This window comes from Odontomachus brunneus, unplaced genomic scaffold, assembly GCF_010583005.1.
Source record: "Odontomachus brunneus isolate Ranch 3 - 2012 unplaced genomic scaffold, Obru_v1 Obru_scaffold_330, whole genome shotgun sequence".
In the NCBI taxonomy this organism is placed as follows: domain Eukaryota; kingdom Metazoa; phylum Arthropoda; class Insecta; order Hymenoptera; family Formicidae; genus Odontomachus; species Odontomachus brunneus.
In genome coordinates this window covers 175,367-189,900 of record NW_022639780.1, presented here as the reverse complement: position 1 = coordinate 189,900, position 14,534 = coordinate 175,367, and the positions used below count along the sequence as shown (strand labels likewise).

The 14,534-nt window shown below is 34.5% G+C and overlaps 1 protein-coding gene and 1 non-coding gene across 4 annotated transcripts in view; one reads left to right on the top strand and one right to left on the bottom strand.

The window, feature by feature from the left end:
• The first annotated feature begins 1,491 nt into the window (after positions 1-1,491).
• Positions 1,492-1,563, top strand: Trnaq-uug. Its single transcript has one exon. It is a non-coding gene; the product is annotated as a tRNA-Gln (tRNA).
• Positions 1,564-1,723: 160 nt separating this feature from the next.
• Positions 1,724-14,534, bottom strand: part of LOC116853471 (epidermal growth factor receptor substrate 15-like 1) — a 21,761-nt gene continuing 8,950 nt past the window's right edge. Inside the window, exons 9-14 of one of the 3 annotated variants that reach the window (XM_032834580.1) lie at positions 12,902-12,964; positions 11,194-11,537; positions 10,867-11,059; positions 10,641-10,763; positions 9,271-9,588; positions 1,724-5,815 (exon numbers count right to left, since the gene is read on the bottom strand). In XM_032834580.1, coding sequence (XP_032690471.1) covers positions 5,063-5,815; positions 9,271-9,588; positions 10,641-10,763; positions 10,867-11,059; positions 11,194-11,537; positions 12,902-12,964 — 1,794 coding nt within the window. In that variant the 3' untranslated portion in view covers positions 1,724-5,062. Of the gene's footprint in view, positions 5,853-9,270; positions 9,589-10,640; positions 10,764-10,866; positions 11,060-11,193; positions 11,538-12,901; positions 12,965-14,534 lie in introns of all 3 variants that reach the window. The other 2 variants (XM_032834583.1, XM_032834582.1) reach the window with 2 other exon arrangements.

Below are 14,534 nucleotides of genomic sequence, written 5' to 3'. Positions count from 1 at the left end.
ATACTATATATAAATACTATACATAAATAATATATATAAATACTATATATAAATAACGGTATATTAAGCTAGTATAATACTCATCAACAAAATGTATTGTATTGATAGAATGCGTCGCTGTTGATATGCATTGTCGATATTAAGATTATCTAATAGAAAGTTACTACCCAATGAAAAATTTTTCATATATAATTATATAAAATTATATAAAATTATATATAATTATACATAATTATATATTATTATATATCAAATTTGTCCATTTATGTTCATACATTCTACTTATATATATAATTATATATAATTATGTATAATTATATATATAAATTCATATATAATTTTACATAATTACGCATAGATTTATATGTAATTATACATATTGTTATACATAATTGTGTATAATTATATAATATAATAGTGTATAATTTTATATAATTATATATAATTATACATAATTATGTATGGACAAATTTCATATATAATTTTGCATGAAAAATTTTTTATCGGGTATTTAGTACGCGTATCAAGTGCACGATGTAAACTAGGCTATTGGCTTGGTTTACATCGTGCACTTGATATGCGTACTATATAATAACTTTCTATTAAATAATCTTAATATTGACAATGGCCTGGTTTACATCGTGCACTTGATACGTGTACTAAATAGCAACTTTTTATTAGATAATCTTAATATCGACAATGCATATCAACAGCGACGCATTCTATCAATACAATATGTTTTGTTGATGAGTATTATACTAGCTTAATATACCGTTATTTATATATAGTATTTATATATATTATTTATGTATAGTATTTATATATAGTATACGATGTTAACCAAGTCAATGGCCTGGTTTACATCGTGCACTTAATGCGCGTACTAAATAGTAACTTTTTATTAGATAATCTTAATATCGACAAAACGGCATATAAACGGCGACGCATTTAATCAATACAATATGTTTTGTTGACGAGTATTATACCAGCTTAATATACCGTTGTTTATATATATCGTCGATATTAAGATTATCTAATAAAAAGTTACTATTTAGTACGCGTATCAAGTGCATGATGTAAACCAAGCCAATAGAAAGTTACTATTTAATACGCGTATCCTGTGCACGATGTAAACCAAGCCATTCTATCTTTGTTACTCGAGGCGTTGCGAGCGTTAAGCGGACTAAACCAACCAACCAAACGGTATCGTAGTCACAAAACGAAAAAACGCCTTAAAGCTGGCCACACACACTTCCCGTAACAGTAACTGGAAGATGTAACGTAATTGACCAATCATATTGAGAATCGTCGAATTGTAAGATCGCCATTTTTGTAAATACTCGATCGTAATTGGTCAATTCTTACGTTACGTCTTACGGTTACTGTTACGGAAAGTGTGTGTGGCCAGCTTAAATAGCGTTGACAGCAAGTTTCGTGAACGCACCCAGAGTACTCCGGGAAATAGCTTTAATAGGAGCGGTTGGTATAACCGGTCCCATGGTGTAATGGTTAGCACTCTGGACTTTGAATCCAGCGATCCGAGTTCAAATCTCGGTGGGACCTAACAATGTAATTTTATTTCAACTTTTTTTTTCTCTTCATTTTTACGTGTAAATATTCTTAATGGCACAAGTACAATAAAACATCTAACAAAGAGTCAATATGAGCTACGCAACGGAATGAGGATTTTTGTGATTTTCTCGTATTAATTCAAACCAGCGTGTAAGGATCAATGTATAATTTCGTGAACAGATAATTCATACATTTAAACTTATATATACAAGAAGTATGGTTATTCAACAATAAATCAACGGTTACTTATATACGAATTCGCCTATAAGAACCTGTAGTAACATGCGTATATAGAATCTACTAGTCATAGGACAACTTGCTCGGCCGCATTACTAGCTCTTATTTGGTAATCAATCCGTCAGTTTAAACGCTAACTAAACTGCTACACACGGTATTGTTTCAGTCGTCGAGTTACACATATGGCATTTAGTGTCGTTACATAGGCTTACGAGATTTATCGACGTGTATGGTTATGAGACGGTGATCTTACATACCAGAGAAGCCCGAAATAAGCGAATCCTGCCTCTTCGAACATTGAGTGAACTTAGAACATTAAAACTACGTATATACTGGTTAACTGAGTATTAAATAGCCAGGGATACAATATAAATAGTAATATCGAACATACGAAAGAATGTTTATATATATTAGATCGAGGATTGAGACCAGTATACTTTCACTTAACTCAATTTCTGATTATAGTAGAATACGTGTAACAGAATATCAAATGTCGCACGAAATAAAAACGGGAATCGTTATTATCGCCTCCTATATATATTTACTCACCCATTTACATACACACACATGCACACGCGCGCAACATTTATTCGAACTCAACTCAAATTACACTGGTATCGATCCTCGAATTAAATTACAGCTAAAAACACCAGTGGAACACTAACGGTGCGAAAAGATTGAATTAACGATCGCTTGCTATTAATACGGCCGATCATGTTCGATGATGAAACACAATGGGTCTGTTATGTGACATTGCTACGACTCTTGTCGCTGCTATTTATTGATGATCTTGAAATCCACATATTCGTCGCATCCTCAACTCGTCCTGTTCGCTTGCACGGGTTGTTTTACATACGAAATCTACTACTTACGATACATGATATATGTGCAAATTATTTGCATATGTCGGTGCACAATAGTAGTCGATCTAAACGAATAAGTCGCGATTATGCATTATGTGTATCACGTATAATTTATCATCTTCACGCAATAGATTTAATTACAGAGTTCTTATAAATTATGTGTAATATGTATATCTTGCGGTGTTATACATCATCGTATTTCGTCGTGATTTGCAAAGAATAAAATAGAACCGAATATAAAAAACTAGAAACGAGAAGAATAACCATCCGGAAATTTAGTTAATATAGAATTATTTTTCCTGAAATATATTAAAAAATTTTTTATCATTGGTCGAAACCGTTTGTCGTGCATGTCAACTAAACGCGGTAGAAATCCTTTTAAAATACCATATTTTATTTTAGTGAAATCCTTTAAACGTATATCTATAATTTACATACATACATACATACATACATACATACATACGCGCATACATGCATGCATGCATACATACATACGCGCGCATTCGCTCATAAATCACACATATTTTAAGCGTTACACGCTTAGACGGTAAAATAAAATCTGAATCGAAATTGTATGAGTAAATGCAAGTCAAATTAAACAAAAACGCATCGATACACGACACAAGTCTCCTTTTGCACCGACATTATTAATGACACTTTACGATAGCACACATTCTCGTACAGCGTGCGTAACTATCTTATAACTAAACATTGCGATGTGGTAATTAGAAACTTACAATAACAAGAATTATCGCGAGATTTAATATTTATAGAGTATATAATATATATATATACATTATATGAAATATAACGTCGTTGTCGAAATTATACGATACTATAACGTATTAGTCAAGATAGACGTGATTTCTTGTGATTGGTTTTCAAGTTCTATCACTGAAGCATAGAACTCTTTTGCCAAGCACAGAGATACGCTGTCTCCGAACACCATATTCTTTGGAACGTTCTAAGACCGAAGGCTGAATTAGACGGCATTATCGCGGATATCATTACCTCGACACTTCGAAAAATTTACCGACAATGTGTGTGTGTGTGTGTATGTGTACGCGCGCGTGCGTGTAAGTATTGAGTGTGTGTGCTCATTTTATTTTTTTTCGTTTTCTTCTCATTTACACAAAGCTATCAACAGCTGGTGAAATTCTAGGCTTTCATACGCCGAATGACGAATGAGTGATCAACGACAAATATCAATTGAAATCTCATAATATCCTTTCGATTACTGGATGATTATTTACCAAAGGTTACGTATCACGGATTACTTTGATTTAAATATATATTAGAGAGTGTAATCTTGAGTCATCTGTGTTCTAAATCACGTAGAGTTCGCATATAATTTCTATGATATATATCGCTTTAAAATGTTGCAATTTTATAGCTAATTTCATTCAGTTGTTTATTGTTGTTATCACATTCCAATTCATTGCATCGAGAATAAAGTGTTGAAACTGTTTTGAAATTAAGTAAACATGTAATAAATAAGATATGTAAATAAGGGAGAATACAATGAGAGAGAGAGAGATATGTTTAAAGTAACAGTAACGAAGAGCAGCTCATATTCCTATTATCTTTGATATAAAATTGTGGAATTTTAAATTAATATATCTTAGAAACTATATGCCATATGTGATTTAAAACATAGATGATTTAGGATTTCAATCTATATAACATAATCAAAATAAAAATAATTCTTGAAGTATAATCTTTGGTAAATAATTACCAATTATTATAATAGCGTTTACATATTAATAACAATGCGTTTAATGATGATACTTGTGTTACTGTGCTTTAATAATCGAATAACTGTTACAACATGAACTCTGTCTTCATATTATATTTCTATTTATTATCGTTCGTATATTTATATTCGTATGACACTGGAATACCGAATACGTTCGTAGATAAACATAAAACGAACTCAAATCGTGATACGTCGCCTTGATCGAAAAAAAAAATAAAAAATAAAAAAGAACAAAAAACTGAATGGAATAAAGACAAAATTGATTAAAGGTGCAAAATACATTTGTCGATTATTTGCAGTTACTACTCGTGAAAACACACCGGCAGATACGAAATTTTAGTAAAGACACCACGCTTAATTATGTTCAACCGAGAAAACACCGTTATCCGTAATAACGCGTATTTCTTTTTTTCTCTCATTGAATACTCTTAAAATCTGTACTCGACGTTATTGTCAATCTGATAACCTGTCTCTATATTTTACGCTTCTATACGTAATGCGTAATAGCGTAAGTTTACATGATGCAAGTATTACGAGATGCAAAATGCCATGCAACTTAACGAGAATTTACAATTATGATATACATGTAATATACTAACATAAAGAAATATAGCATTATCGAGCGAAATGCTCAAACATTTCCCGTTTTCCCTTGCCTACTGAGTTCAATAGCGAGGGCTAGATCGGCGTCCTCCTTTTCTTTACGCTTGAGCCTTTCTTGTTCCGTTTTTAAACTCTGTTTCTCCGCCCATGCTAACTGCTCCTCCTCCGATAAATTGGTCACGTTATTACCATTCCATATTTTGTTGAAATCGTTCGCAAGCTTCTCCTCGTTATAGGCGGTTTTAGTTTTCATAACGTCTGGCTCGCGCTTCGTGACAATTTTCGCACCTTTAGCTGAGAACGCTTCGTCAAGATCGACCGTTTTCGCTTTGACATTAGCGAACGCATTTGAAAAATCGGTCTCGATGACTCGACTGTTCCTGTTATCGGTGGCAAACGCTTTCCCGAAGTCAGCGTCAAATTTATTATTCGCTGTTATAGCATTCTTCTCGATCTTCGCTTTGGCGAGTGAAAAGGTGTTTGAGAAATCGCTATCGAAAGCTTTGGCTGAAGCGTTTTTACTCGAAAAAGCAGAAATTGTCTCAAAACCGAAGGGATCCGCCGCCGCAGTTTTGTTCACGCCGCTGCTGCTCTTGTTTGCGTTCACGTCCTCAGTCTCGTCTTCGGCAAACGGGTCCGTTATGTTGAAAGGATCTTCATAACGGTAGTCACGGAAAGGATCCTCTGTGAAGTCCGACAGCTTCGTTGATTGCGTCAGTACTACGTGGCTTCTATTCGTCGTTCTTGGTGGCGGAGCCGTTCGATTAGGCATTGGTTCCGGCTGAAGCAGGTTTTTGTCACTGGTCAGTTTTGTTTTACTGAAAGAAGGTACAAGCAAAATAACGCGAATACCGTTGACTGTCGTCCGGATTTAGCGGCTGCTGGATTTAAGCCGCTACTGGTCGCTACATCGCAATACTGCAAAATTATTATGATTTTATCGCGTTCAAGTCGCATTCACCGGTGACTCTAAGCGGTTCTCTCATGATCCGTTAAATCATTACCCGTGAAATGCGACTTGAAACGATCTAGAGCAGCGCTCGAAATTATATATACCGGGTGTCCCAGAATAATATACGAAATTCTCGTGAGAACGTAGAGCGGGCTGAGGTGAAGACAAAAATCCCATGCCATTTTACGATATTCGCAATAATGGTTGATATATTAATTATAGAAGATCAAATGCAAAGGCGGCCGGAAAAGGAGCGCTGAGTCGTGCGAGCTTCAACAGGGCCCAATCTATCTAGAGATGGACACCAACGCGCGCTGTCCGCTTGCATCGCCGCACCTACGACTAATATTATATGCATCGTACGACAAGTATTGTCCGACGTATCGATTCGCTGATGGATAAAATTCTTCTAAGATCTCTAATTTTTCCTTCAGATATCCCAGAAATTATCTATTCGCCAGCCAATTAGAACGTCCGACAAACTTATTGTACGACACTACGCACGCACGCACGCACGCACGCACGCACGCACGCACGCACGCACGCACGTACTAGGGTTCATAAATGTCTTTACATTTTTGGTATCTAGAGAATTGGATTTTTTTAATCTGGCGCATCGTTTCTCAGTAAGCGTGAATCATGATTGTTAGTGAAAGAACTGACAACCAACTAACAGTCACGATTCATGCTTACTGAGAAACGATGTGTCAAATCGAAAAAGTCCAATTTTCTAGAAATTGGAAGTAAAGGCATTTATGAATCCTAGTCTACCTACGTCTCGCCGCACTGCGCTAAGGCTTGCGTCGATGATCGTTCGCGATATACACACTCGCGATTACAATTACGAGATCACTTTGTAAGAGCAAAAATAGCTAAAATTCAAGCCGTAATATGTTTCTATGGTAAAAATAAACGAAAGTGATAGAAATCAATGGGATCTGCAGAGAATCTAATTGTTTTCTACTATAGTGTATCATTTTATTATATCGAATCCGAAAGAAATAATATCATTGTCTATCTACATATACTATTCACAGAATCAAATCCTTTTATCGATCATTTCTTTTTCCACAAATCATGAATTAACTAAAGCCTAGTCAATCATAAAAAATCATTCGTAAATATACGATTGATTCTTTATGTTCTCTTTGCATAAGTACCTTATTAGAGAATTAAGATGCACGAAATACTTAATCATACCTCTTGTCCACAACCTTGCTTTAATCTTTAAGCAGTAACAAATTGACCAATCACAGTCGATTATTTAAAAAATAATCAACTGTGGTTAGTTAATTTCTTACGGCTTAAGAATTAAAGCAAGGTTATGGACAAGGACATAATTTGTTACGATCTTAGTAATAACATGATAGAAAAATATCCACTCTTGGTGTAACGATTTCACAGTAAATTACAATACGCGCTTTCTATCGTAATTATACTTGGGATCAATTCTATATCATTTTCCAACGATTGAATATTCTCCTAACAATCAAATTCTAAGTTTTATCTTTCTCTCTTAGGAGAGTATTCGATTGTTAAGAGAGTATTCAACCGTTAAAAAATGATAGAATTGATCCCAAATATAATTACGATAGAAAGCGCATCGTAATTTATTGTGAAATCGTTACACCAAAAGTAAATATTTTTCTGTCGTATTATTACAAAGATCGTAACACATTATGACTAAGTATTTCGTGCATCTTAATTCTCTAACAAGATACTTATGTAAAGAGAACATAAAGAATCAATCGTGTATTTACGAATGATTCTTTATAATTAACTAGGCTTCAGTAAATCCATGATTTGTGGAAAAAGAAACGATAAGAAACGATCGATAAGAGAATTCGATTCTGTGAATAGTATATTTAGATAATGATATTATTTCTTACACATTACTTAGCGCGGCGCAGCGAAGCAAGCAGACAGAGCGCGTATTGTTCCCCTTGTGCGTCGGCGTCCATCTCTAGATAGACTGAGCCCCGCTGAAGCTCGCGCGGCTCAGCGCTCTTCCTCAGGCGGCCGCCTTTTCATTTGATCTTCTACAATATATCGACTATTATTGCAAATATCGCAAAATGGCATCGGATTTTTGTCTTCACCTCGACCCGCTCTACGTTCTCACGAGAGCTTCGTAGATTGTTATGGGACACTCTGTATAAACGAGTCGATTTCCGAGAGATACACTTCCTTAGTTTATTTTACCGCTCCAGCTTGCTCGGCGAACTTCACAACTTACAGTCGCGGCGCTCGACCTCAGGATCATTGATATTACGAAATCTGTGAAGCGCTTTTAATAGGCTGTTGAATAGATCTATTGGAGATAACGTAAAAAAAACGCGTCTGCAATAATACCCTATAGAAAATCGATCGTTACGTTGTAATTTTAATAATATATAAATGTATATTTGCTAGCACACACACATAAAAATATTATATGTAAAAAAGTTGTTTCTTCAAGAGTTGTTTTTAAAAACTTTTTAGGTATTAAGAAGTGCCTTATAGACTTTGTAATGTCAACAATCGTGAGACAGCGCCGCGACTGTTGCGTGGCTCATCGAGGGAACTGGAGCGATAAAGAAAAGCAAGGAGGCCTCGAAAATCGCTTGATTTATACAAATAATTCTAGTACTGATCTAGAATGCAAGCGATCGACGATAATGATCAAAATACAATCATGCAACAGTGATATAAATAAATCATTCAAATACCCTAGAAAAAAATATAAAGAAATTAATCTGCAGACAGCATGCTCTCCGAGAAGGCAGCTCAATGGCAGGCAGGTAAACTTAAAATTGTATGTGCAGCTTCTACCTAAATATGAAATAAAATAATATTAAATACAATTAGTATTTTCGATATAGATGCGATACGATCAACGAGAACATTTACTCACGATACTCGGAAATTGCACATTTAAAGACGTTTGACTATATATTATCTGCATAATAATTAGCAAGAAGTTGCATTTACTCTGCATTTATCGATAGAATCACTGATAAATACAGATTTGCACAAAAAAAAAAAAAAAAAAACTGGTCACATTACTGGTCGATGAATATATTGTTATGGATTTATAAACGCTCGAATTGTTTCAATATGTTCTGTCTAAATAATTAAACATAATATATAAAACTAGTTAAGTTCAAATAAAGATGCTTTATAAAACAAAATAGTGCGTAAAAACAATTAGCACAAACAGTATGCCATTAAAAAAGAAAATAATATTACTAAAAATATATATGAAATCTGCCCTGGTAGGGATAAACGCTACTGAATGTACATACCTTGGAATCAAAGTTAGCGAAATCAGCGAAACCGGTGGAAGATGTGAAGCTATTGACGTTATTGTTATCGATCATCGTTTGCTGAGCACTAAATGGATCAGAATTCGCATTTGCAAATGGATCCGGAGTGGGCGAAGGTGTTGGAGGAGCTGGCGCAGCTCTCAACGGACCGGTTGGACCTTGACTAGGTCGTGGCGGAGCTGGTCGTGGCGGTGGTTGTTTCGCTTTCTTTGGTGGAAGAGCAGGACTAGGACTTTCCGGACGCGGAGGAGCGTGAAGATTGGCGAACGGATCATCCCCGAATGGATCCTTCGTGTTCTTAATAAGAGAAAAAATCATTATATTATTTGTTGATTCTTTGACATTTCTATTAAATTATAAGATATATATCATAAGATAGCAGAGGACCCCGCACTAATTATATGAAAAAAGTGGTTTCAGTCGAATTAACTGAAACTATATTTTGTAACTTACGAGGTGCTGACCAAAAATCTTCAATAAAAAGTGAAAAAATTGAGTTTTTTCTAGCACCATTAGAAAGTTGCTATTTTTTAGTCTAACCGAACCTTTATCTACAATACACATATTGCTTTTTTAACTATAGTATAGGCATTTATATACAACCATACATGTGTTCATTATTGAATAGATTCATGTCTCAGTGTATGTATGTGCGGGAGTGTAATATGGGTGTGTATTGATATGTGTATTTGTATCGATAATTATTCTATTAGTATGTCTGACATTGCTACGTCCAAAAAATCGTATGCGTGTGTAACATGAGAGGCGAGAGGACTCATAGAAGCTTATTGCTTTAGAAGTACACACAAGATGCTTGTCAATTCATTCCTTTTTCTTACAGATATTACAAAAACTATTTTTCATTTTTATCACACACACACACACGCATATGCACACACACACACACACACACACACACACATACAAACAAAATTTTTTAGACGTAATAATGTCAGACATACTAATAGAATAACTATCGATACAAATACACATATACCAATACACACCTATATTACATTGCCCCCCCTCCCGCACCACATATATACACTGAGACATGAATCTATTCAATAATGCACACATATATAGTTATATATAAATGCCTATACAGTTAAAAAAGCAATATGCGTACTGTAGATAAAGGTTTGGTTAGAGCTAAAATAGCAACTTTCTAATGGTGCTAGAAAAAAAACTGTCCATTTTTTCACACTTTTTGTTGAAGATTTTTGGTCAACATTTTGACTTCATAAGCTACAAAATATCATAGTTTCAATCAATTCAATTGAAATCACTTTTTTCATATGATTAATGGGATCCTTTATAATTAATGGAAAAATTCTTTTTTCACGTACCGATGTCGCAGTTGCAGGTATCTTATCGGTTTGTTTGCCATTGCCAAACGGATCAAAAGGATCCTGCTTTGCCGCTGTATCGCTATTATCCAATGCGGTGAAAGGATCGGATCCGAAACCTTCCTACAATGTCATTTTTTATTTTACTATTAATAACGGCTCTCGAATAAATAGGAGCATGTGAGATGCGGAAATGGATATTACTTGCATATTAAGGAAAACTTACGTTAGATGGCTGTGCGGAAAACGCATTTCCGAATGGATCGGATACTGGTGCATTAAATGCTTCTTTGGCTTCACTCGTTGCGAAAGGATCCTGTTCTCCAAATCCATCCAAAACGTTAGGAACAGTTATATCAGAAAAAGCGTCCGTTTTCGCTTCCTTTACTTCGTCTGCGTTCTTTGTTGTCGCTTGGTACCTAATTTATTTTTAACATATATAAAAAGCATTATTACAATTAAAAGACAAAAAGAACGAAAAAGGGGTAGGCGAAAGAGGGAGGAATTGGAAGAAGCGAAAGAGAGAGTCAATTGAGCAAAATTTGATACACACTCTATATCTTCAATCTCAGGTATAAACCGTAAATTAGTATCAGGTACAAGAGCGACGTCGCCAGCGGCAAGCGCAGAATCATAAAGCGCAATAGCGTCGCTCATTTGACGTTGCTGTTCCTGTAAATGAGTGATCTTCGCCTTTGCTTGACAGATTTCCAGTTGAGTATCCTGCAGCTTTTTTGTGAGCTCGTTTAATTGGTCCCTGTTCTTATTCTGTTGTTGCTCTAATTGTTGCTCTTCCTGTCGTAAACCCTCGAGTTCCTGTCTCTTGAGGTTCAGCTCTTCCTCTTGAGACCGCAGTACTGACTCTTGCTCCTCAGCTTGCTGACGGAGCTTGTCAACCTTAGACATATAAATTAGATTTATGTAAAATTAAATTCTAGTAAAAATTCTAATTGTTTTCCTCGTTACAAATTTATAATGAGAAAAGTACGGTTGCGTATTTTTATTTAGTACGTTTACATCTATATTTTTACAATCAAGATAGTAATACAAGATAAACACAAAAGTATGTTTATAATGCCATTTTTAGATTATACTATAATTATTCTTTTTATAACAAGTTATTTTTTATTATGTCACAAGTGCAACAGTACATGCATGCCAGCGAAGCACTAATAATGCACTAGTGTTATTTGTATGTATGTCATATCACATTTTATACATATACTAGAGATTATTTTAGTCTTATTTACTTTGATAATATACTAATATTTCCATAAAAATACGTATACATATATGTGTACATTTATGTATACAGGATGTCTCACACTCTCCTTCGGGCATTTTGTGGGGACGTAGAATGGGTTGATGTGAACATAAAAGTCCTATACCGTTTTGCGAAATTCGCAATAATAGTCAAGATATTAATTAAAAAAGATTAAGGAAAAACGCACGCTGAATGGTAGAGGATGTTGTCCGAGGACCGCTCGAGTCACAGCGCGGCCCAGTAATATAGCGCGCGGTGATTGGACAATGCACCACTGCCTATACTTATACCGCTGCACTCCTATGTCTTGCCGCACCGCGCCGAGATAAGAATAGACAGAGATGCATTGTCTTCCAATAACCGCGCGCGACATCCGCGCGCTTTATTATTGGACCGCGCTGTGATTCGAGCGGTCCGTCCTCTACCATTCAGCGTGCGTTTTTTCTTAATCTTTTTTAATATCTCTACTATTATTGCGAATTTCGCAAAACGATATAAGAATTTTATGTTTACATCAACCCATTCTATGTCCCCACAAAATGTCCGGAGGAGAGTGTGAGACATCCTGTATACATAAATGTACACATATATGTATACGTATTTTTATGGAAATATTAGTATATTATCAAAGTGAGACACCCTGTGTGTGTGTGTGTGTGTGTGTACACGCACGCACGCACGCACGCACGCACGCACGCACGCACGCACGCACATCATATTTCACAGTATGAGTATGTATCTTGGGTAAATCTTTTTTACATAATTTTTTTGCAACATTTTGTGTAACATATAATGTTGCAAAAAAATTATGCGTGAAAAAAAAGATCTACCTAAGATATGTACTCATGAAAAATAACATTTTGAGAATATAAATTTAATATAAATTTAATATAAATATAATATAAATTTAATATAAATTTAATATAAATTTAAAAAAATTATAACGTTAATAAATTATATCACGTTAAACGATATTCTGACATCATTTTTTATGTACCTTCTTCAGTTCCTCCAAAATCTTCTCTTCGACTTCACTCAAATCTCTATCTACTTCAGCCTTCTACAAGCCAAACATAATAAAATAAAATCATGAAGTAAAACAAAAATATAATACAAAATAAACTATACTATTAGTGAATAATTAGTGAATCAAGATTTTCTTTTCATTAATTCATATTGTGTTAACTTTCATTAATTATATAATCTGACACAACACGTACATGCACTCGTGAGCAAGTAAAATTTATCAAATTAAACGAAGAAGTCGTTTAGTATTTTATAAATAACTACGATAATTATTGAGATATTAATTAAAAAAGGTAGACAAATTAATATATATGATGCAATGCACTGTAAGAATAAAAAGCTCTAGGACAATCTAAAGAAACATATTTTCAATATGTTGACTATTTTTTAGCAAGAATAAATATTAGCATGCAACAAGAGGTAGGATAACATTGCAAGCAATGAATAGTTCAGTGTAATCTTGGATCGCACATAAATATTTATTTTTGTTAGAAAATCAGGAAACAAGCTCGATATATCTCTTTAGACTGTGCTACACAGCTTGTATTAATGCATCCAGTGCACTCATATGCCAATTTCTTTTGATTTATATTTCCATAATTATTGTGATTATTTGTAAAATGATAAGAGACTTTTTTCGTTTAGTTTGATAAATGCTACACACGAGAGAATATACAGGTATATGTCATATACCTTGTACATGTAAATTAAAATAATAAGTAAAGAAATAAAGTGTGTGTAAAAAGAGAAAAAAAGAGAATATATTAAATTACATACAGAGTCTTCCAAAAATATGAAAACCCCTTAATATTTTGAAAAATATGCATTTTTGAAAAAAAAATGTTTCGTACAAAAGTTATAGGGCTTTAAGTAATGCATTACATAGCACTATCAGTATGACCTTGAATTGCATTGCCAAGATTAAATGAAGATCATCTTCATTTTTTAAATGGGAAATCTCTATCTTTTATTGCATATTCTTATATGCTTACCTCAAGAGGATTCCAAAACACTATAATAAAATATTTTTTCATTACATATTTTTTAAATAATGAAGTTTGAAAGTTACAATATCGCCGGCATTACCCAAAGTGTACTATGCGCAGATTGCCTGGTCTGATTTACACCTCTTTTGTGTGTGTGTGTGTGTGTGTTATGTGCGCGCGTACGTGTGTGTTACATCAGAGATAAGGACCCTACAGTTGGTAATTTCCGCAGTATTTAATGACTCCAATCCCTTTCTGCTATGTGTGTGTGCGTAGGTGGATATCTGGGTAGTCATATACGTATTTGTAGTAATAAGTTAAACAGATAAGGACTAAGTACCATCACCTCTTCTCTTTAATAATTCAAAACTCGCGCACACGCACACACACATAGCAGAGAGGAATTGAAGTCTAAAATACTACGGAAATACTACGGAAATATTTAAATACTACGGAAGTGACGAACTGTGAGGTTCTTATCTCTGATGTGACACACGTATGCGCGCACACAACACACATACATGCAAAAGAGGTGTAAATTCGACCGGGCAACCTTCACGTGGTACACCTTGGGTAATATTAATGCTAACGGTATTGTAACTTGTAAACTTTATTACT